At 46.5% G+C, this 22,982-nt stretch overlaps 2 protein-coding genes across 10 annotated transcripts in view; one reads left to right on the forward strand and one right to left on the reverse strand.

Moving 5' to 3' along the window:
* The window catches only part of SAMD4A (sterile alpha motif domain containing 4A), a 214,267-nt gene that overhangs the window by 167,383 nt on the left and 23,902 nt on the right, over nucleotides 1-22,982 (forward strand). For 6 of the 7 annotated variants that reach the window (XM_058740670.1, XM_058740673.1, XM_058740671.1 and 3 more), the window contains 5 exons: nucleotides 4,130-4,239; nucleotides 6,434-6,520; nucleotides 14,022-14,355; nucleotides 16,847-16,932; nucleotides 21,980-22,098. In XM_058740670.1, the coding sequence (XP_058596653.1) occupies nucleotides 4,130-4,239; nucleotides 6,434-6,520; nucleotides 14,022-14,355; nucleotides 16,847-16,932; nucleotides 21,980-22,098 (736 nt within the window). Of the gene's footprint in view, nucleotides 1-4,129; nucleotides 4,240-6,433; nucleotides 6,521-8,726; nucleotides 8,841-14,021; nucleotides 14,356-16,846; nucleotides 16,933-21,979; nucleotides 22,099-22,982 lie in introns of those variants that run through there. The other variant, XM_058740675.1, reaches the window with a different exon arrangement.
* GCH1 (GTP cyclohydrolase 1) overlaps nucleotides 1-22,982 on the reverse strand; it is a 155,413-nt gene that overhangs the window by 14,459 nt on the left and 117,972 nt on the right. The window lies entirely within an intron of this gene.

The raw sequence follows: 22,982 nt of genomic DNA on the forward strand, positions 1-22,982 counted from the left end.
AAAAAGGCCTTGTGAACATAAACCACTATGGACTGCAACAAGATCTAGAAGGAGCTTTGTGAAAGACGGACACTGTGCACAGGGGCCACTATCTGCACATAGTGCTTTCTCCTAGAAACCTGCTACCCTTCAGCTTCCTCCTCCTAGTTTTCTTCATGGGCTTCTCTTCTCACACCTTCTCATGCTCCCAGGGCTCCATCTTAGCTCACCCCTGTTCTCATTCCATGCTCTTTCCCTAAGTGACCTCACCCACTTCCATGGCTTCAAGCCACCACCCACCACGTGCTGCTGACAAGTTCTCCGGCTCAGACCTCGCTTCAGAGATCCTTCTAGTTGACTTTTCCACCTGGATGGCTCAAAGGCAGTGACGCTCGGCCAACATGAAGTAGAGCTCACCATCTCTCCCTTGCCACCCCAAACCTGCTGCCCCCCTGTACTTTCTGTCTTCCCAAGCTTGAAGAAGAAGAAGAACCACCAGTCTCACTCACATTCCCTATTCCCTGATCTTCAAGTGCTGTCCATTTATATCCTTTCCTTCTCACCACCGCCCTTCCAAGCCATCTCCAAGGGCTTCGGTTCATCTCCCAGCCTCCACTCCCACATCCCCTCGTCCAGGCTTTACACTGACAGCCGTCACCTTTCTCACATACTCATCTGACAGTGCCTCTGCTGCCCAGATTTCAGCAGTGCCTCATCACCCAAACATGAGGCCTACTGTCCTTGTTTCAGCATTAGAGATCTCAATCATTGGACCCCTGCCTATTTGTCCCACCTTGTTACTTACTATCATTCACCCAAGTGCTTGCTCAGCCCCAAATGCTCTCTTAGCTCTGTGCTTGCTAATATGCTGTTCCTGCCTCCTCAGATGGCTTCCTCAGTAGGTCTGCCCAGTGATTCCAGGACTGCTGCTACTTTGAAGCTATCCCTTACTCCCCAGGGCAAATCAGAATGCATATTCTGCCTGCCTAGAACTCTGTTCTGTGCCTGCCTAGAACTTTGAGTTGACTTAGCACTTGTCCTTCAACTATTATAAATGTTTTGTGTGAGTCAGCTATTCTCTTTGGATTAAAAGTTCCTTGATGGCAGGGACATGCCTGGCCCCCACAGCAAACTTTCAAAATGTTGAGCAAATATCAGGATGCTCACACTTGCCAAGGAAGTCAACCCAGCATAGAGCAAAAGCATCTTAATCTTTCCCACACTGCATAAGAGAGTGACTTTCTAGTCGTCTGGGATCTCCATTGGCATGTCAAGCAGAAGCAGCCCAGATGAAGCTAAATGGCTATGTGCCAGCCAGAGGTGGGAGCCCAGGAGGCACGCATGACATCAATCACGTATCTGCTCCCAAAGGAAATACCCCTGCTTGTCTGTGTCTCTCAACCGTAGCCACAGCTTTGCAGAATGAAAAACCACAATATCTGAGGTTATATGAGGTGGTTCTTAGCTTTGCATCCAACCCTGTGGCACCTGGTACACAGGAAAGGACCTGAACTTTTAGCTCGACTTTGCCTCTGGGTAACATCGTCACAGAATCTAGCATCCAAGTCATTGGAGTTCCTGGCTTGGGAGGAGTGAAATGGTCCTGGTGCTCTTGCTTCTCTGGTTTATTTCCCTCCTAAAGGAGTTTTGTTTTAATTCCTGGCAAAAGAAGGTACCTTGTCTCCAACCAGGGGATGAAAGATTAGTAGGCTATGTTCTTAAGAACTGGGATTTTTTCTTCTTTGTTCATCAGTTCATGTTTCAGGAAGGAGAGCTCTTCAAGCACACAACACCGAGCTAGGCACTGAGACACTCGCTATACAAGCAGAGTCAACATGTGCCTGCCTCAAGGGAATATACGGCCAAGAGGAGCTTACATTTCCCAGCAACATTATCTAGAAGTAACTTCTCAGGAAGGCCTAACTCACCGTGTTGTGTAGGAACCTTTTGTAGGAAGACAATTCCCAATGACCCGCATTTTGACTAAATAGGTGAGGCAGGCCCTTCCAGCCCTCTAATAGAAATTCTAGTTGTCAGATATTTTGTGGAAAGGAACTAGTATTGATTGGAGTATTAGTCTTGACAAGCCCAGACTTGCATCCCGCTCTCCCCAACTCTTAAAACCCTACATTGTTCTCTTGGCATATAAAATACCCAGTTTTTAACATGATTTAGTAGCTGAGGACTCTTGTTTTATCATTGGTGGATTTTGCATGATTCAACTGTAGGGCACCCAGTGAAAATCTGGCCCATGAGATGCTCTGTAATCTCTGCAACAGATTTTGCCCAAGTGTGCCTTGGGGTTACCCAGACTTCCCTGAATCATGATCAGTGAGTTTTCTGAGCAGCAACTTGGGGCTTTTCAAAGTAGCAAACATGAATCCTGGTGCCAAAGTTGTTAACAAGTTATTGGCCCAAGAGCCAGAGCTGTTGTTATTTGCCTGGTCACTCTGCAGACGTATTAGCATTGTTTCAGCAACAACAAGACATGATGGAGAATAAAGTCTGGTAAAACAGGTCCAGGATGTCGCAGGAAGGACAGCACCGGAGTCCGAGCTGGCAGGGTCTGGACTCTACCGAACTACAGTTTGAGTCGAGGAGGATGTTAGGGGTCCGTACTATGTGCCTGGGGAAGCCTTGTCTCTGTGGTTACTGATGATCCCAGAGGGACCCTCTGCTTGTCACTGTAGAATGAAGGGCCTCCAAGCACAAAATCAAGCCTGGTTTTGTTCCCCCAGGGGGCCTGAAATCAGGGCCTGATTTCAGAGGAGGCCAGGTTTCTTTAATCAATCCCAGTTAACTACTTTAAAAATTGAAAATTGGAAGGTTCCCACTTACTCTGGAGTGTTTGTCAGTGCCTCAGAATAAAGCACGTGGAAATAGACAGTATATCGTAATCAACATGGTTAGTAATGGGTAACACTTTATAGGAAACATGAATAACATTTACCCAGTGCATCAACATTTCTAAGTACTTTGCAGTCATTGTTTACCCAGCCCTAGCACTGACGGGCTGTTTGGCCCTCATCTCACAAGAAGTTGATATGACATAGGAAAAAGCTAGGAATTGGGAGGCCTGGTTCTAGTCCCCAGTTCACCACATACTCCATAAACTAGACTTAATGACTTAATTTTGCCATCTGTAAAATGAGCAAGGAGTGGAGGAAGCTGATTCTAGAGATTTCTCAAAGATCCCATCAGCGCAGAAATGCTAAAGAGCATGCACAAGCGCTTTGCTTTGGTTGTACTTAGCAACAAGGTGATAACTCTCATGAATTCTGATACTATTTCTATTAATTTTCCCAACTCGAGAATCCCAGATTTGGGCTTATTTCAGATCTGCTTTGGAATTTCTATTATCCTATGGTCTAAGCAATCTCTGGGTCCTTCCAGTCTTGGTACATTTGTCGTCAATATTCAAGCAAAAGGTCAGAGACACATCCAGATACATTCCATAACTTGGAGAAGTGGTCAGCAGACACACACACACACACACACACACACACACGTGATAGTTTGGAGTCTAGGATGCCCTTATTCCCACTGGGGCACAGGAAGGCAGAAGAAGGATTAGGCTAAGAATGACAGCAACCCCACCCGTGGGTCCTACAGTTGCCTGGTTTACCTATCACTGTGGAAGCAGAGGAAGCAGCATGTGGAGAGCTACACTGAACCTAGAAAGAAGTTTTCTTTGAGATGAAGACTCATCATGCGTAGCTTTAACATTCTAAGTCAGTTCTCTCCAAATCAAGGCGTTCCTTGCCATAGTTTTGGTCATGAATCCCTCTGAGAATCTTATGGAAACTATGGATGATTTCTGCCCAGAAAACTAAACATATTTACAAATTGGGATATAATTTTAGGGAATTCCTATATGCCCTGAAGCCCATGGACCCCAAGTTAGCCACCCCTAGTCTAAAGTAGTATAAGGGAGCCCAACAGCAGGAATATCAGGGCTAGACCAAGATTTCAAAGTCCAGAATTTGCTGCCAAAATTGAATTGAACAAGTAGTAACATAAAGGGTTTTTTTTTTCTTTTTTTCCCTCTGACCATCACCCTCCTTTCCTTTCTCTATTCCCATATCTTTTGTCATCTCTTCTCGTTCCCTTTCAATTTCTCTCCCCATCTCTTGCACATCTTGCACCACAGATGTTCCAGCCTGGTTAAAAAGCCTCCGCCTGCACAAGTACGCTGCTCTTTTCTCCCAGATGACCTATGAGGAAATGATGGCCCTTACTGAGTGTCAGCTGGAGGCTCAGGTATGTGCTTCAAGGGACCATCCTCTGAGAAGGTGCCCCAGGTGGAACCTGAAGTTGAAGCCCAAGATATACCTTGTTTGGACCCATACCTATTCCCACCTAGTAGCTTGCCTTATTCTAGGAACTGTCAGGTGCTGGCCAGCATTGCATGGTGAGTAAGGCTGGGTTCTTGCCTTCGGGGTCCAGTAGGAGATGGAGACCAGCAGGTAACTCTAAGGCAAATGAGGCTTAGTGAGAAAGAGTATGTTGAAAAAGGTATGACCTAGGTGCACGCTCTACATTCAAGGTGCCAGGGAGGAATCAGTAGAGTGGCCTAGAAGTAACCTTTGACCAAAGCCTCAAAGAGTCTGTGTCCCTGCTTTTGCTTTCCTTGCCCCATCTCTCCATCTGGCCAACTAGGGTTTGTTTGGACAATGACAGATTGGTTGTCTGTTGTCCAGTCTGGTTTTCAAATCAGCTAACTTCTAGTAGTTAGTGAGTCGAAGCACCAGATCATGCCTCAGACCTTCCCCAACGTTTTTCTAAAAGCATGTTCAGATTGGACTCAGCTGAGATTGGAGTAAGTTGTGCAAAATCCTTTTTCTTCTAACTACCTTGAATAACATGGGATAGTCACAGAGAATGAGATTACCCCAGGTCTCAGATTTCATTTCCCTATGTGTGCCCATAAAAGAACAATGTTCTCCCTTCCTTCTAAGGCATCTTTCCCCAAGTGTGGATGCCAAAGGCTAGGCCAGTCGACAGACCCCCCTCAAAACTAAGCATGCTTCGTACCATGCTGTGCTTGAGTAAATAAATCTGAGCAATGTCTTTGTTTCCCTTGGTTAAAATGCCATTTGCATGTTTCTAATTGACCTCAGTTTTCCTTCGAGCAATGATTTAAAAGAATTAATGGTCTGAATAAGCTAACAGTATTTCCCTTGCAGGAAGAGGAGATTGTACCATTTGGGGCAGGACTGCTCTGGAAGCATACCTCCCAGCACATGCTGGTTTCCCATTGCATATTCAGTACCCTCAGTTAACCTCTGCAGGCCTGGCTGAATACCAGTATTGAGATGCAAGACAAAGCCCAAAGTCACTGCACATTCTCAGAGAATGAAAGGCACTAATTTCAACTTCCTAACACTTCTCCCGCTGCTTTTTACATCTTGATTGCTCCTTGAGATCCCAGGGATTGATGAGAGCGACCTCTAACAGCATTTTTTGTGTTTGGGTCAGAGTTGAGGGGAAAAAAAAAAATCTAAGTCCTCAGTTATTGACTTGAGAAAACAAACAAACAAACAAACCAAACGAACAAACAAGAAATAATTGACAAAGAGGGCCAAGCCAGAGGCCAGCACAAATTTTTCAGAGTAATTTAATTCACTTGAACCCAAAGTCAAGGTAAACAAATCTGCCCCCTAACACTTTATCCTAGAGAGTGAGTTCAGTTGTCACTTGAGTGTAAATATCTCTGAAGGAGAGGCGTCTGGTGTTCCCATCTTTTCCTTCTTTAAGAGGAATCCTATGACTAGTTGCAAGAAGTCACCAGAAGTCTGTAGTAGAGACCTGATTTAAGAAAGGACCTGCTTGGAAATGTGTGGTATCTGTAGTCAACAAGGGTTTAAATAAATCCGTAGGCTCAGCATTGCACACAGTTAAGACAAAATCCACAGTCCTAACTGTGAATCCTAATCATTTAGCTGAAGTGATGACTGGAGACCAAAGATGACCTGAAAACTGCCAAAAATTGCCCTGGTTGTAGGACACCTGGTAGAATTGCACCAGCCTTCACATATTCTTGAGATGGAAAACCTACGAAAGGGTTGAGAAAACAATGAAGATCTGTATGGGATGGAGACCTTCAGGCAAACTGAGGGACTGACATGGCAAAATATGGAGAAGAGGGTGTATGACTTTAAAATGATCCTTTAAGACTGTGAAGACATTTCATGCTGGGTGGGTAATTGGCTGTTCTAGCTCCCTCTCTCTTCTCCTAAAGGTCACAACCAAAGGACACGGGCAAATGTGTAGCCAGATGTAGTTAAAATATTTAGTAAGGAGAGGTTTATGACAATGAGTACTGAAGAGAGAGACAAATGGATATTTACTGGTCTACAAATGTAGGAACCAAGAAGATAGTAAATAGCCTCCAAGAGTCTTTAAACTGGTTCTTAAAAATATATCTTTAAATATAACTTTTATTTAATTACAGAATGTTACCAAAGGTGCAAGACACAAAATTGTCATCAGTATTCAGAAGCTCAAAGAAAGACAAAACCTCCTGAAGTCTTTGGAAAGGGTAAGTTATCACCAGGTGAAGGCACATCTCCACCTTTATCACGGGAAGATTCTCAGTCGAAAGTGTCACTGGCAGACCTTTTATAGAGTGTATCACCTTGTTTCCCTACCAGAGGCAGAAAAACATGAAAGGATTTTCAAGTGAACTATCCTGGTTCCCCAAGCTTCTGGGTAACCTGACTGCTGAAATGTACTTATTCCCTGGGTCGAGGCAGCCTGTGACCGGCCATCCCAGTAAACTCCAGGTTCAATAGAGGGAATGAAAATCATTTGGCTGATAAGCACCTATCAGCTGCTACTGTCCCTTTTCGTTTGTTGCCTAAACAAGTTCTCTTCCTATCTTTGTATCCGGACATCACCCTGGTAATGATATTTTTAGGACGTGGTGGCTTTATGATTTCATCTGAGGTACAGAGGAGAGCAGGCCTGTTCCTGGGCTGCCCTCTGCCCCAAGTTGGGATTCTTGTGCATAGCTGTTGGGAGGTGGTTGGGACTGGTGGGTGGAAAGTTCTGTAGGGATGTGCTGCCTGCGGAGCCTGAGTGGTGAGGTCCTCTAGTGTGTCCAGGGTGACTTTGGAAGGAAACAAAGTATTGAGGGAGGTAGGGCTAATGCAAGTTTTGTAAGAACATAAACGTTTTAATGCAGTGAGAGGTTTTTTTTTTTAACTTATAAAAATAGGGGCGCCTGGCTGGCTCAGTCAGAAGAGCATATGAGTCTTCATCTCAGGGTCATGAGTTTGAGCCCCGCATTGGGTGTAGAGGTCACTTAAATAAATAAAACTTAAAAAAAATTTTTTTTAAAAAGATGTGTGTATATAATTTTATATACAACATATAAAGTTATATTTAATGCATATCACATAAAATATAAAGTATATGTATAGAATAAGCATATATAACTTTATAAGGAAAGGGGCTTTAAAGCCATGGGATAGATATAGAGGCTAGTCACATGCCCATCTGTGATGAAAGGTCTGCCCCTAATTAAAGTAAATCACAAATGACACGTGACCTATCCAACTGAACCCGAGGTTATTGTTGTTCTTAATTTTATGATAACTCCTTTACCAAGCGGTTTGTCTAACAGTGATTATTGCCATCTTTAATATAAGAAACCATTCTCTTTTGGGGACCATTCAAAAGGCCAATTTTCTCCTTATCTGTTAGAAAGCACAGAAAGCTTTCTGCATAATGACTAGCTTGCTAAGTATTACGGTGAAAGGGTGACTGTCCCCCCACCCCACCCAACCCCCACCCCTTACTTCCAGAGCATCCTTTAGGAACTCACAGGAACTCTGCACTGAGGAAATGCACCCACCTGAAAGACGAGATGCAACTGCTGTTTGCTCTACTCCCTGTAGCCTTGGGCCATATCAGTGTGTGGACACACGAGGGCACAGGCTGGCACAGGTGGCCTTGATATGCCACAGACTTTCTATCTGGCCTTTGATGAGTCTGTGCCATTTCACACCTAGGATAATAGTGATTCCACAAAAATACTTTCTGCCTGGTTCACTGGAATGGGAATTTTTTTAAGTTTATTTTTATTTATTTTGAGAGAGAAGCAGAGTACAAGCAGGGGAGGGGCGGAGAGAGACGGGGAGAGAGAGAATCCCAAGCAGGCTCTGCACTGTCAGCACAGAGCCTGATGTGGGGCTCAAACTCATGAACCGTGAAATCATCATGACCTGAGCCTAAATCAAGAGTCAGATGCTCAACTGACTGAGCCACTTAGGTGCCTGGAATGGGAATTGATAAAAAGATGACAAATTTCATACAAAGTCTGAGAGCAGCTAATGATCAAGAGAAGAGCAGTAATGAGTTTATTTCGACGTCCCTGAGGAGGAAAGCTTGTGCGTCTAGGAGACCAGCACGTTCAGCTTGCTTCAGAACACCTGAGTACAGACACTTGTGTGCTTGTCCCTTCAGGAGCTCATGACCTGGGGTTGGGGGTCCTCAGCATCCACTGGGGACTCAGCCCCTTGGCTCGCTCCTCTGGGACCCAAGGCTCTCCTGCTCTTTGAGGGAGGGAGTCATCCCTAATGTGTTACCACTTAGGCCACCAGCGGCAAACTCCATCAGCCCTTTCTCTCGTGCTCCCACACGTCCTAAGCTGGTTATGCTGTTGAAAATGCTATCATCAGGCCTTTGCTTGCCTACAGCATTCTTACCTCACACAGAACCTGGGGCCCCGCCCAGGGCTAGTTCATAATCAGTGGTTGCTGCAGATAAGCTCGATGTCCAGAGCCCTTCCACTCAGCCTGAACACTTACTAAGCAGCTGCCTTGGACTACATTTACCGCATCCACTGGAGGCTACCCGTGAGTAACACAGTAATATGTGGCTCCTGCCTTTGGGGAGCACGAGATGCACACTGTGACACAGACATGTCACACAGACACAGCCGGTGCTCTCAAATCCCTTGTGATCAGTGTCGTCACCGAGGCAGGTGGGGGAATCTTCCTGGGATGAAGCACAGCACTCTGCAGTGGTGACGAAGAGGGAAACCTCGGAGGGGCCGACACTGGCTGGAAGACTCGTTAGGAACCTACAGCCAGACTTGGTGCACCCTGGAGCTAAGGCAGGGCCCACGAGGGTGGAGAGGGATAAGAGAGGTCATTTAGCAGAAGTCCAGGCAGTGGCCTTGGTGCCGTGCCATTTGGGAATAGCAGATATAGGAGGAGTTGCCAGGTTTGGAGAAGTGGAGTTGAGTTCAGTTGGCCAGATTGAGTCTGAGGTGCCTTTGGGACACCCAGGCAGAAAAGGCAAATTAGCGGCCAGAAGAACAAGGCTAGAGTCCACAAGGCCTTGAAAGACTCATCTGTGGGTCATCTGTGCATAATGGCAGTTGACTCCTCCAGAAGTGTGTGCCAAGTGGAAGAGCTGAGGACAGACCCCAAGAAGCACCATCCAGAAGATATGGAGGGACTGAACAGTGACAGGCTGAGCCCACCCAGGGGATCAGAGAAGCATTTAAAGGAGCAAATCCCATCAGGTGCTGTGGATGTGTCCCCTACAGTGAGGACTGAACACTGCCCCCTGGAACTGGCTGCCAGCAGGTCACTGGTGGCCATGATGAGAAGGGATATAAGGAGAAAGGAGGGATAGAAGCAGAAACCCAGGAACCCAGAAGTGTGAATGGGTGTTGAGGCCACGGGGTAAGGAGGTACAGACTTCTCAAGATGTTTGGTGGAAAAGAAAAAGGAAAGATTAGAATGTTGCTGGGGCAAACTTTTCAACATTGATCTTTAATAACGAAAATGTTTCACATGCTTTTATTTACTGTCATTTTTCAACTAATTCCCAAACTATGAAGCTAAACTATTCCCTGGGAACCTGGCACAGAGAAAGGACGGACACACACACACACACACACACACACACACAATGTTCCCACAGCTCCCTGTTCTGGCTGCATGCTCACACTGTATGGACCCCAGAAACTGTAAGCATCTCAGGGCAAGGATTCTATTGTATTTGTTTCTAGGTCCCTGATGCTTCACAGTGCTTAGCTCCTGGTTGGGCCCAGCTGGAGTGTGGTGAATGAAAGGTGGCAGGGGAGTAGATTTAAGTAGGTGCAGGAGTGCTATCTACTGTGCAAGAGGTCCAGGTCTGCTCACACTGGGGGAAAGATGGGACTATGGTCAGTGTGTAAGTGTCAAGACACTGGCTGCCCAAGTTCTGTCTTCCAGACGATTTGCCCCTTGCTGCTGTCACGTGCCCTGAGAAAGGTTTCAAACCAGTCTTCCTCTAAGACCTAAGAAAGCCAGGTGAGGGGTTGGCAAGTAGCTTAGCTTCCTGTCCTGTGCATGGGCCCTGAGCTGTGCCACCAGAGCTGACTGCTGGCATTGGTGGGCCGGCCTTCGTGGAGGCCTCTGCCTCGAGCTCCCTCTGCCATGAGCTCCTCGGCTAGGCACATTAGCAAACGGACAGCTTCATTTTGCCTCTTTGTGTTTATAATGTAGGAGTATATTTATGGCCTGAAGGATCAGTAGAGACTTGGGTTGGTTCCCTATTTTTGTCAACATGGAGAATTAATTCCCACAGCTAGTTGGAGGACACTGGATTGGGTCCCACTTGGGCCATTTTCTAGCTTCCTTCTCAACTTGGGCACTCAGTGTTGAGTTCTAGAATTGATTTCTGAAGAGTCAGATATGTAACCCTACAAAGGCTGACGTAAGGGGCATTGTTAACTTGTTAGCTGAGTGTTTTCTTTGAGACAGTGGCTTCAAGTCTATGGGGGAAGACAAAACAAAAAAAAACTCTGCATGATTCCTGATAAGTTATATTTGACAGAAAGTGTCCATCATTATTCATTAGGTTTATGGCTTCCTTTTTGGTGTGGTTGTCTCCAGTGGAGTAAGGTAAGATTTGAACTTGGGGCAAGTGTATGTTTCCTGTTCCAAAGAGTTCAGCTATTAGCATAATCAAAATCCCCTTCCTCCATCACTGAGTAACTACAGAAGCCTTTTTGCATGTGACAAGAGCCAAGTGAGGGTTGTTTGGTGGCAGTTGACACAATGTCATGAGCATGCATTTGCTCACCTCAGTGTTAGCTGTCACGTGGGATGGCATGGCAGGGATGCATGTGATCTCCCAAATAGGCCAGCCAGCTCTGCCTACTCAGCTCCCACTCAGTGAGGAAGCTTCATCCCTCCTCTCTCCTTCTGCTTCCCCCCTCCCCCCCCACCCCCAGTCAGGGGCTGGACAAGATCAGGAGCCCCCACATCCCAGGTACCAGTTAGGCAGTTGGCAGGAAGTGAAGGACCTAGAGGCAGGGATCCCCCCCACCCCAGTTGGCACATAGTTGGATCAGGAAAGGCCATAGGTGCTCTCCTGGCATGGGTCAGCTAGCTTGCCTCATATGCCCTGCCCTGATAGATCACCAAGTCCAAAATCGACTGACCAGTCACGTGACTCCATCTAGACTCTGGAAAAGACTGGTCCAGTCTGGGCAGCAGGAAAACTGGGAATGACTCCTGCCTTAGGTTTGCTGGCGTAGGCAGCAAGCTAGTCTTCCCCACGCCATGTCTGCCAGGTTTAGAAGGAAGGCCGTAGACTCTCAAGCTCTCCTCTTTAAAAGAAAAATGGACGCTCTCCTCTAAAACAGGCTGGACAGTGGCCCTGGCCAGGACTGAAACAATGCTGATGGCTACTTAGCATTTCACTTTACTCAATGACCCTGGGTGCCAACTAGGCTAAGTTTCTGCTTCCAACCTCCTGAGCAAAGCAGGTTCCCGCCAATGGTGGGGCTGGGCTATTGGTGTTTTGCTGCCCTGAACTGAAACGTGCCTATTCAAGGCTGCCGTCCTCCAGTTTCCTTTTTCTAATCAATTGATAGGAAGCCCAATGTGCTATCGATTGATCGGAAAGTCTGAGTATAGAGGTGATCGTGTTCCATGGGCTTGTGTTCCTGGATACCATCAAGCAGTTTTTCTTAGAGGAACCCAGGAATGGACTGGTACTCATGCTTCAGGCTTTTGAAATGATGTCTTTGCCATTCTGTGCTCTCAGGAGAGTAAATACTTCATTAGTAATCAGGGCCTTGATTGTCAGTGTCCTTCCTGGGTCCCAAGGAGAGGTCTGTTGCAAGAGCACTTGGGCAGCACTGGGGCAGAGGGCCGGACCGCTCTCCATGCCAAAAATGATTCCCAGGCCCTGACACCCAGCCACAAGCGTCAGAGCCTGTCCTGTGCCTCTGTGAGGATCTGGCACATAGATAAATGTCAACCAGAATCAGCGCTCACTCTTTTTCCTAATAAATAACCACCAGTATATCAAATTGTATGTGCAGAAGGCCCCAATTTTATTATACAACATATAAAACCATTTATATTATGTACAAGTTTAGTTGATCCTTAAACAACATGGGGCACTGACTCCTCCCCTGTGCAGCTGAAAATCCATGTGTAACTTCTGACTCCCCAAAAACTGAACTACTAATAGCCTACTGTTGACTGGAAGCCTTACTGAAGATATATTGTACGCTATATATGTTATATTCTGTATTCCTATAATAAAGTCAGCTACAGAATAGAAAATGCTAAGAAAATCATCAGTAAATTCTCAACACTGTACTGTATTTATCGGAAAAATCCGCATGTAAGTGGACACACACAGTTCAAACTCATGTTGTTCAAGAGTCAACTGTATTGTATACACATATATTGTACATATTTCTCTCCAGAATGAAACTTCAACAACATGTCACTCCCTTGCTCAAAACTTCCCCTGATGTCTCTTCTCATTTAGAAAAACTCCCAGCTTCCTTGCCTCCATGCTCAGGCCCCAGTAGAAACCTCATTCCCCACCCTCTCCTCTCCCCATCCTGTTCCACCTCCTTGCTATTCCTCACACACCCTGGCATGCCCCCACCTCAGAGCCTCTGCCTTCACCATGCCCTCTGCATGGGGCACGCTTTCCCAGGGTCCTCACGCCCACATTCATTTGGGTTCCCAGTCCACCATCACCCCCTCAGACAGCCTCCCTTCACAGCCACCCTGGCCTGCACCCTAGCGCAGTATGTTCATCTCAGGGTGGGTTGTAAACTCCCCAAGGGAACCACAAAGACTCTTCCCCCCATAACCTCTTGCCTAGGACAGTGCCCAGTTCATCACAGCACTCGACACATACCTATTAACAAAGAAGCACATGACATGGGAACCTGACCCTGACCTGCAGCTTTACAGATATTAACATCCTCACAACCACCCATTGAGCCAGATGTTATCTTTATTTTATACACAGAAATAGGTACAGGGAGGTTAAGTTGTTTACCCAAGGTCATACAGTAGTGTCAGAATTTGAACCCCAGCATCTGTCCTAGAGTCTGTATTCTTTGAAATTTTACTTGTTTTGAGAGAGAGGGAGAGAGCCAGCAGGGGAGGGGCAGAGAGAGAGAGAGAGAGAGAGAGAGAGAGAATCCCTAGCAGTCTCTGCACCGTTAGGGCAGAGCCCAAGGTGGGGCTCGATCCCAAACACCATGAGATCATGATCTGAGTGAGATCAGACACTTAACGGACCGAGCCATCCAGGCACCCTCCTAGAGTCTGTATTCTTAACCACTGCCCTGTGGTATGGGCTGAGGGTGTGAACGAGCAGGTCCCTTCATCCTACACAGGACAGGAAGTTACCACATGACCCAGCTTTATTATACAGCTTCTAAAGTATGTGCATGTAAAATATATAAATGCTTTTTATAGAAATTCACTGAGGAAGCCAGGGAAGGAAATATACAAAATCGTTTTAGTGATCACCTCTAGATGGTGAGATTTTCAGGTGATGTATATTTTCCTCACTATGCATATCTGTATTTTGCCAAGTTTTCTACCGGGCTAATAATAGAATGATAAAATGGCTGCATTTCCGAAGACTGTTGGGATGAAGGGGCCAGCAGCTGTGAGTCCCGCCTGGGAATAGCTCCGGGCAGGGGGAGGGAGACGTCAAGGTGGGCCACACCCAGTGCTGACCCTAACCAAAGTCTTCTCCCTCTGGCCATCCAGGACATCATCGAAGGGGGCAACCTGCGCATCCCGCTCCAGGAGCTGCACCAGATGATCCTGACTCCCATCAAGGCCTACAGCTCCCCAAGCACCACCCCCGAGGCTTGCCGCCGGGAGCCCCAGGCCCCCCACCCGCCCTCACTGATGGGCCCTGAGGGCCAGACCCCTGACTGCAAAGACAGTGCCGCAGCCACTGGTGCCACAGCCACCGCCTCCGCTGGGGCCAGCGGTGGGCTCCAGCCACACCAGCTGAGTAGCTGTGATGGGGAGCTGGCCGTCGCCCCCCTGCCGGAGGGGGATCTCCCTGGGCAGTTCACACGTGTCATGGGGAAAGGTAGAGCCTGATTCTCCCACCTCCGCCATTGTTCTCTCAACACCACTAATCAGAACTCCTGGTTCCTGAGGAGCTTCCCCAGGGTGCTGGATAAACCTGTCAGGGTAGATGCCATTAGCCCATTTACAGATGAGGAGAGTGAGGCTCAAAGGTTGTCATTTGGAACTGAACTCCAATCTCTCTGACCCCCAGAGGCCTCTTCCTTAACCCTGTCTCCTTTTCTCTTCCACTCCCTCAAAGCTGGGCCCTGCTAGCAGAGTGGGTGCTCATTGGGCCTCTGGGCCTGCGGGCGGAAGGAAGTCAGCCCTTCCCTTAATACAGACTACTCTTTGAAGGCACCATAGCCATGCTGTGTGCCTGTCTGTGGAGGGCAGACTGAATTCTCATGTGATTCTTTGGGTAGGAGCACTCTTTCTACCTCCCCCGTGCGTGGCACAGTGACTACGTGATTATCTTTGAAAGGTCCAGTGCTAGAATAATTTGCGCTTACACGGGGTGTCCCACAAGAAAGTGTGATTATTTTAAAAACGCAATGAATGCCAGTACTTTTCCTTTGGGAAGAAGAAACAATTTTTTGTCTTCATTGTCCAATATTTCAGATCATTTTATTTTATTTTTTTTTTATTTTTTTTAACATTTATTTATTTTTGAGACAGACAGAGACAGAACATGAACAGGGGAGGGTCAGAGAAAGAGGGAGACACAGAATCTGAAACAGGCTCCAGGCTCCCAGCTGTCCGCACAAAGCCCGACGCGGGGCTCGAACTCATGGACTGTGAGATCATGACCTGAGCCGAAGTCGGACGCTTAACCGACTGAGTCACCCAGGCGCCCCCAGATCATTTTAAAGAAACCAAGTTTTTACCAAAAGAAACGGACACCTGAGTCTTAGAGGTGCAGTGAGAAACTTCCCATGTGCCCACATCCTAAAAAAAAGAAAAAAGACCTCCATAGGAATCTGGCTCAGAGGAGACTTGTATCATCCCTTTGAGCTGAGATGGCCAGGGTGGGTCCCTGGTCTCCTCCCACTCACCTCCTAGCTCTCTCTACCTCCCAGCCTCCCACCCCCAATGGGGGCTCTTCACAGTGTGGGATTAGAACAGATGACCCCCTGGGTAAAGATACATGTGGGAGTGGATACCTGAGTGTAACCCCTGGTGGGCTCGGAGACCCGAACTTCTCTGGCATGGCTACTTGTTACCGTTTAGCTACTTTCAAATAAATTATAAATCCATGCTCAACATAAAAAATCAAAACTAAACAAAATGATGGAAAGTGAAAAATAACCTGTCGCCCAAGCCCTGCCATCTTCCTCTGCAGCGGTGACTGCTATAAACAGGTTTAGAATATCCCTTCAGGAACTTTGTACTAATCGTATACAAGCACATGAGAATCCTTTTCACACACAAACAGGTGTTGTTTATACATTTTTCTGCAGCTAGTTTTTCCTACATTATATACTTTTAGTATTTCTATCCATACGATATCACCACCCTATTCTTTTTTAAACGTTGCATACTGTTCCGCTATATGCAAAAAGTATAATTTAACAGGACCCCAGTTAATGGACACTGAGGTGGTTTTCAAGTTTTTGTTATTACAAACAATGCTGTACTAAAAATCTATGTGCAAAGACATGATATAAGAGGGATTCTGTGACACACTGGTTATTCAGGATTAGGAAGAGAAAGGAATCATTATGCCCAGGTTTCAAGCTTGGTCTACTTGAGTGCAAGGCATTTTCACTTCTGACATCTTTTGTCCAACCACCTCTACCGCAGCCTTCTAAACACCCCCATCAAAATCAGAGCATCACCGCCTCTAGGATGAGATTAGAATGGGCTATGATACCGGGGTCATGAGAATCCCAGTGGGGGTGTGCACTCTACTTGCTGACTGACTCTGCTCGGTCTTATTGCTTCAGTTTCTTGAGTGTGTAGGTGAACTTGTGTGTGTATAAAGGTGTGTTACCACTTTGAGAAAATAACCCTCCAATGACGGAGTCGCGGGCTCCTGCCCATGTGTGTGCCCACACACCTCATGTCCTAAAAGATGTGCCAGACTCATTCCTCCAAATGAGGCGCACAGTTCATTCATCAAATGATGAAGACTGCTTTCTGAGAACGTTGATGGTCTTTGATGCCTTTGAACTCTCTTCTCCAAAGGAGCCTCTTTCAAAGATAGAGCTCAGGACACGGCTGCATTCTTCTCCCAGAGTGTCTCAGGCTGGATTGCAGAAGGCTTAATATAGAATGGTATGCCTGGAATTAAGCGAAGGGGCTTCTCAAAGCGAGGGCTCCTGTGGTGACCAAGCCTTTGACTTCAGTGGAATGAGGAGCCTCCTGGCCTTTTTTGTGAACCTTACGTAAAGCCACAGGCACACATACCTCTCAAAATATTGGTCCTGAAAGGAAATCAGAGACAGATCTCCGAGGTTAGAATGGGTATGCATGTTTCTAATTCATCTTTTCTATTTTTTTTTAATTCACAGTGTGCACACAGCTCTTGGTCTCCAGACCTGATGAGGAAAATATAAGTTCCTATTTACAGCTCATAGACAAGTGTCTAATTCATGAGGTGAGTAGTAATGAATTTCACAAAACTGTTTTTCTCATTGCTTAGAAATGGTTCTCAGAGTTTCTGTGATGTGATCACTTGGGTCTCCCAACAACTTGTTTTTGAAGAGTAGACAGGCATTAATCATAGCCTGGGCAGAACCCAGCTATGGTGGCTTCAAACCTAAGCACAGCCTGTATGTGACTTTGGTGTCAAGATTCATCTAGACTGAGCTCTGATGTAAGGGTGAACGCCTGAGAGAAACTTCTGGCTCTGGAAGCATACCTGAGTGACCGAGCCTAAGGTGGTTAACACTCAACCCTGCCACCTAGTTTTGGTGTTTTCAAGTCCTTTTAAAATTTTGTGTTGAAACATTTTGTCTTTTGGCTCAGGGAAAGTTGAAGGAGGGTGAGAGAGTGTGCAAAAACAAAAAAAAAAATCACGTGTTTGTGTGTGGTCTGATTTGTGATTTTTATAGGAATTGTGTTGAGCCACATGTCCTTTTGAAGGAGGACTGAGGCTGGCTGGAGGTGTTCCCATTAGACTCAGTGCAAGTGCAATCTTCCTGATGGAGCAGACCGGGTCCTGGACACTGCTGGGCCGGAGCAGCCACCTGCCCTGGCAGTTGCCCTGAGACCCATGTGGGGACAGGGGATTGTGTTTCGGACCCAAGACTCCAGTAGCTTCTTGGGAGCACCCCCTCAAAGAGTCATAGAGACAAGAGTCACAGTGTAGGCTTTGGAAAAACTTAGCACTGAGGTCTTTCTTTGGGACTTTAACGTTAGAATAAGATGACAAAGGCCCCCAAGTCTCCTCACCTTTGCCAGGTTAGCAGCCAGAGCCCCAGAAGTGCAGTGGGCCCCAGTGAAGGGAGACACCCGGCACAGAGGTCTGTCCCCCTTACCCACTGCCCCACTCACACTGCCCTCACCCTGCCAGCTGCCACACAGGCCCATCTGTCAAAGGCCAGCTCCCTGGGCCCCCACCCCCCCTCACGTGCAGGTTATGGTCTCAGAATTCTGAGTTTCCTTCCCAGCTACTGACCCACAGTGTCCCCTAAACTCTCCTTTTTGCTATTTCCTTTCAGCAGCGCAAATTCTTGTGTCCCTCTCCGCAATCCCCAACTCACTCTTTGCTATGTGCAATCCTGACACCCTACTTGTTTTGGCCAGCAAAAAGCAACAGGAAGAAAAGAAGGCAAGAACGTGTTGAAGAATTTTAGAACTCATTCATTCCACAGATCTTTATTAAGCACCCAGACCCCATCCCTGACTATGTAGCTTATGGTATGAGGGTAGCAGGGGAGACAAGGAAACCAGGTCATCACATACATGAGGATAAGGCTGTCCTGGCATCCTATGGAGCCCAGGTGAGGAGTGAGGCCACCAAAGCCAGAACCGGAAATGGCTTTTCCTCAGAGGAACTGTCCCCAAGCTACGTCTGAAAGGCAAGCTGGGGTCTTGGTGGTAAAGACTCACCTAAGTAGGTGGGAGCGCTCCAGGCAGAAAGAACAGCATTTGGAGAGTGCTGTGTCTTACAGGGGGGTGGGGGCGGGGGAGAGTATGTTTGGAGTGGGTTTGGGGGGGACTGATGAGCCCTCCAGCTGCCTCCGTTGGACAGTGCACAAGCTTCCTAATTGGTCTCCACCAGCCCCAAAGCTGTGGCCTGATGCTTCTCACTTTCCTGCCACTGTGCATGCCCTCCTTGTGCAGCCTGGCTCTCTTTTCCATTTCCTTAGAATATTTAGCAAATGCCTAGTTTTTTTTTTTTTCTCCCTGCCTGCCCAAGTGATTAAATGCAAAGATGGCACCATGTGGACTCATCTGCTGGCAAGAGGCCTCGACTGCAGTAGAGGGACCTGTGGCTGGAGGGAGTCACAGGCAGAAAGGGGCTTATGCTATGTCTGCTCGCCTGAATTCATGTCCGGATGGAGAGGACTATACTCTGCTTTGGGAGGGAAAATGCTGTGCAAGACCTTTTATTATTATTTTAGTTCAAGAAAGAGGAAACGTGTCTGAATAATTTTCCACAGGCTTGGGTTATTCTGTTGGGCAGAACACCTCCTCCCTGTGAGGCCCTGTCGAAGCACGCAGTCTCCATCCTGGCTGAGATTTATACCTGGGCTCCATGAAACAGGACTCCCTTTCACAGCCCGAATGTGCTATTCCTTACCTGACTGGATAGGATGTTGACCGAACCTAGACACTTTCCTTCCTCCCGGGGACAAAGGGACCAACTCCCTAGAGTAACAGAAGGGAGGACAGGAAAGTTCTGGATTTCATTTCTGAGACTACTTTGCTGCATTATAATCCCTGGCTTCTTGCCTCCTCACCATCTCCAGGAGGTTCTGCAGAGAGGAGTTCTTGCCCCTTTTATGAGCCTTTTTTAATCCCGCCACAAAAGCTGTGGGGCACACCCTAGCCATCTTCTTCCATACAGACTCATTGGTTCGGCCCTGATCGTGACACAGGACTCGGAATGGGGTGACTGGCTATGTCAATCTATACTATGGAGGTTCCTTCCCCTCCAGTCCCTGAGGAAGCTGCTACCAGCCCAACCCAGAGCTGCCATTGGAATGGCTGAGGTCATGTGTCAGCCATCCCAGTTGACAGTGGAGCTCCCATGATGGAGTGCTACTTTGCAGACACACACACACACAGACCAGCTTCTGGAAATCGCTCATTGCCAGCCATGACCCAGCTCCTCTCTGTGCCTCCCAGCTGCAGCCTCCAGGACTGAGAAGTGGCCACCACACTCACTCAGCATGGCTAAGGGGCTTGATTCTATCTGCAACCCAGAACTAAATGAGCCTGGTGCCAGTGTTGAACGAATGAGCTGACCTCTCTGGGGCCAGGGGGTGGGATATAAACATTTCCACCTTCTTGGAAATGTCCTTGGAAGCACTTTGAATGCATGTCTGTAAAGTAAGCCATTTCCTCCTTTGTCACTTGGAAACTCAGGCCAGCTGTCCTTCAGGCTGGCCCTAGACCAGCTCGGTATTACAGTTTTGACAACTTGAAATCATTTGTTGGGGGCTAAAGGTGATTGCTAAATACCATATGTGACAAACATTCATACACCACCACCAAAGGGCTGGTTTGCACAACCAAAAAAACCCTGGCTAGAGTATCTATGAGCAGCAGTTATTGAACCATTACTAACAGTCAGGTATGTTCTAAGTATTCTAATTGCATTTCATTTGTTGTCTCATTTAATCCTTACGTCTTTTTGAGGGAGATATTATTATCCACGGTTTTTAGAAGGAACCGAGTCTCAGCTAAAGGAACTTGCATAAGGGTATGCAGGGATTCAAACCCTGTCCGTATCCATCCAGAGCCTTCCTCCAACCAACTGGGCTGGACTCTCCTCCCCAAGTCATCTTGATCAGTGCATCTGCATCCTGTGTTCTCAAACTTTGGCAGAATAAGCCAGTCAAAAGGAGAATCTATCCATCCCTTTATTAGTCTATCAGCGATGCTTGCCTTTCAAGTTTTCAGACATTCATGTATAGGTGGACACTCACCAAGCATTACCAACAAATGAGAAGGGACCACAGAGTAGAACCATGTCCTTACCTTGTAACCATGAGACCATCCTACCATGCACCTTAAGCAGTGTCTGCACCTCTTTAATGAGGCATGGAATCTCTGGGTTGGGTAGACCTCCTTTAGTGGATATCCTTAAATGTGTCTGGCTAAGGTCATCCAGCAGGAAGGGGTTTGCAAGTCAATAATTTTTTCGCAATATAACTAACATCTTTTTGTTTTTTTGTTCACATAGCTCCCCTGTGTTTAGGTCCTTAAAGATTAAATGTCATCTGGAGAAAATTAAGCTGTCATTTTTTTTCTCTGTTTAAGGAATCAGTTTCCTTTATGGAAAGTAGTCATATAGTCTGTTACTCTAAGTAATAGTTTATTGCTACTTAAAGGATTTTCACTGTCTTATTGACAAAAGTACATGGGTATGTTATCTCCATCATTGTTACTGCTAATCAATCAAAGCTGATGGGTCTCCCACAGGGTGTGGGCCAATGTTCTAGTCTCCCGCCAGGGGATTTCTATATTGCACGTAGGGTCCTCAAACCATCTAGAATGCCAAATGTCCGTGTTCCATCTGCAGCAGAATTACCAGGGCACCTGTTGCAAACATCACCTGGACTCCTCTCCAGATCTCTTATATCAGGCTCTAGGTATGTGGGAAGGGGTCTAGGTCTTCTTGAGGGATTCTAATATAATACAGATTTGAGTGTCTCTGCCTTGGGGACTCATAACCCCTATAAAGTCTTTCCCTGGACTTCAGCATACACAAAAGAAGGCGTAATACAGATGTCAGTGTGTTATGAAGCAGGCAAAACACCCCCTCAATGCCAATTTTACTAAAAAGGATTTGAGAAGGCATCAGATCTACCGATTTTCCTAAAATTTAGGTCAGGACTGGTGCACTGGGGTTTTTGTAGGGCACAGGATCCTTTAACTGGAGATTTCTCAGCAAAGCCCCATGCCCTATAAAACCCCCAGTGCACCTATCCTGACGTATAGTATAGTATAGTATAGTATAGTATAGTATAGTATAGTATAGTATAACATAGCAGAGACTATTCTTCCATTTTCTGAAACCCTGAAGACCACTCCAGGGTGACCACACACCATCAAGCAGATTGATTTTTGAAGTGGTTTAGCATTTCCATTGATTATGAACACATAGGGGGCCTGCAAAAGCCAGAGTATTCAACAGTCCATTTTGCAATTCATTCTTGGTTAATCTGTAGAGTCCAGAGTAGAGTCAGGAGGAAGGGGAAAGTGAGTATGGATCTGCCAGAAATGCAACCAAAAACAAGGGTTGTCAAAAGCTTAATGCATGTACTTTACCAGGCACCTCCAATGTCAAATAACTTGAATTGTCGGTACAGGTGGCTCCCAAGTGAAACTGACTGCCATTTGGATCAGGTAGGGAGCAGGTGAAGAAAAGGCAACTGCCAGAGACTCCGATGTTCCCCCTATTAATTGCATGTTTCTCCCTCTAATGCCAGGCTGCGCCACCCATTAAAAAGTCCTGTTTGTTTTTGCAGGCATTTACAGAGACTCAGAAAAAAAGATTGTTGTCATGGAAACAGCAGGTGCAGAAGCTCTTTCGGTCTTTCCCTCGGAAAACCCTTCTAGACATATCAGGATATCGACAGCAAAGAAAGTATGTTGGGATTTTGTTCTTCTTAATGCACGGTGGTTCCCTGGTGTGTCACTGCCTGCCTGGGTTCCTGGGCAGGACTATGGCAGGCATCACCATTCCTTGTCCACAAGGATGCCCTGTGGGGAATTGGAGATCCCTTAAACAGACGGGGTTGGGAAAAGGCTATGGAGAGAAAGCATGCCCAGAAGAAGAACTGAACATGATCTTTTGTAACTCAATTTACATGATCAAAATGACGGTATTAGTCCAGAGGGGACGGGTATGATTTAATGAATGCCCACAAAACAACTGGTGGTTGATCCACAAGAGGGGGCCCTGAAAGGACAAAAATGGGTTCTATTAGCACCTTACAAGGTAGTGTCATTTTTTCTTCCTTCTAGCTGCAGACTAGCTAATTATAGTTGGTGGCAGGGTGAAGAGCCCAGTGCTGGTCTATTTTGGTCTGAGCTGCAATCTAAGAGTGGAGCAGTACCACTCTTGATTTTTCATAGTACTTCAGCTTCTTGGATGCAGTTAAAAATAAGCCTCGTTGTACTTTAGAACCCATTACCTTAATCTGGTTTTAAATTAAAGAATCCAATTGCATATTAAAGGTGAATTACAGTGACAATCCAGGGGAAGAATCAAGGGGGGTGTGGGGTAAAGCCTTCAACAATGACAGGGAGTTGGGGGGAAACAAAAGACTGATATACAGACATCCTGAAAAATCAACTTTCTATTGTACATTTTTAAACATGAGCAGATAATTTTTTCACTTGTACCTAAAAAGTTCTGAATTCATTTCTTCGTGTATATAGAGAAGCTCTGTGTTGTTAAAAATTTTGGCATTTATTTGCATAAGTGTGCCTTAAAACATCACTATTTCACATTATTTAAGGGAGATA

This window comes from Neofelis nebulosa, chromosome 7 (genome assembly GCF_028018385.1).
Source record: "Neofelis nebulosa isolate mNeoNeb1 chromosome 7, mNeoNeb1.pri, whole genome shotgun sequence".
Classification (NCBI taxonomy): domain Eukaryota; kingdom Metazoa; phylum Chordata; class Mammalia; order Carnivora; family Felidae; genus Neofelis; species Neofelis nebulosa.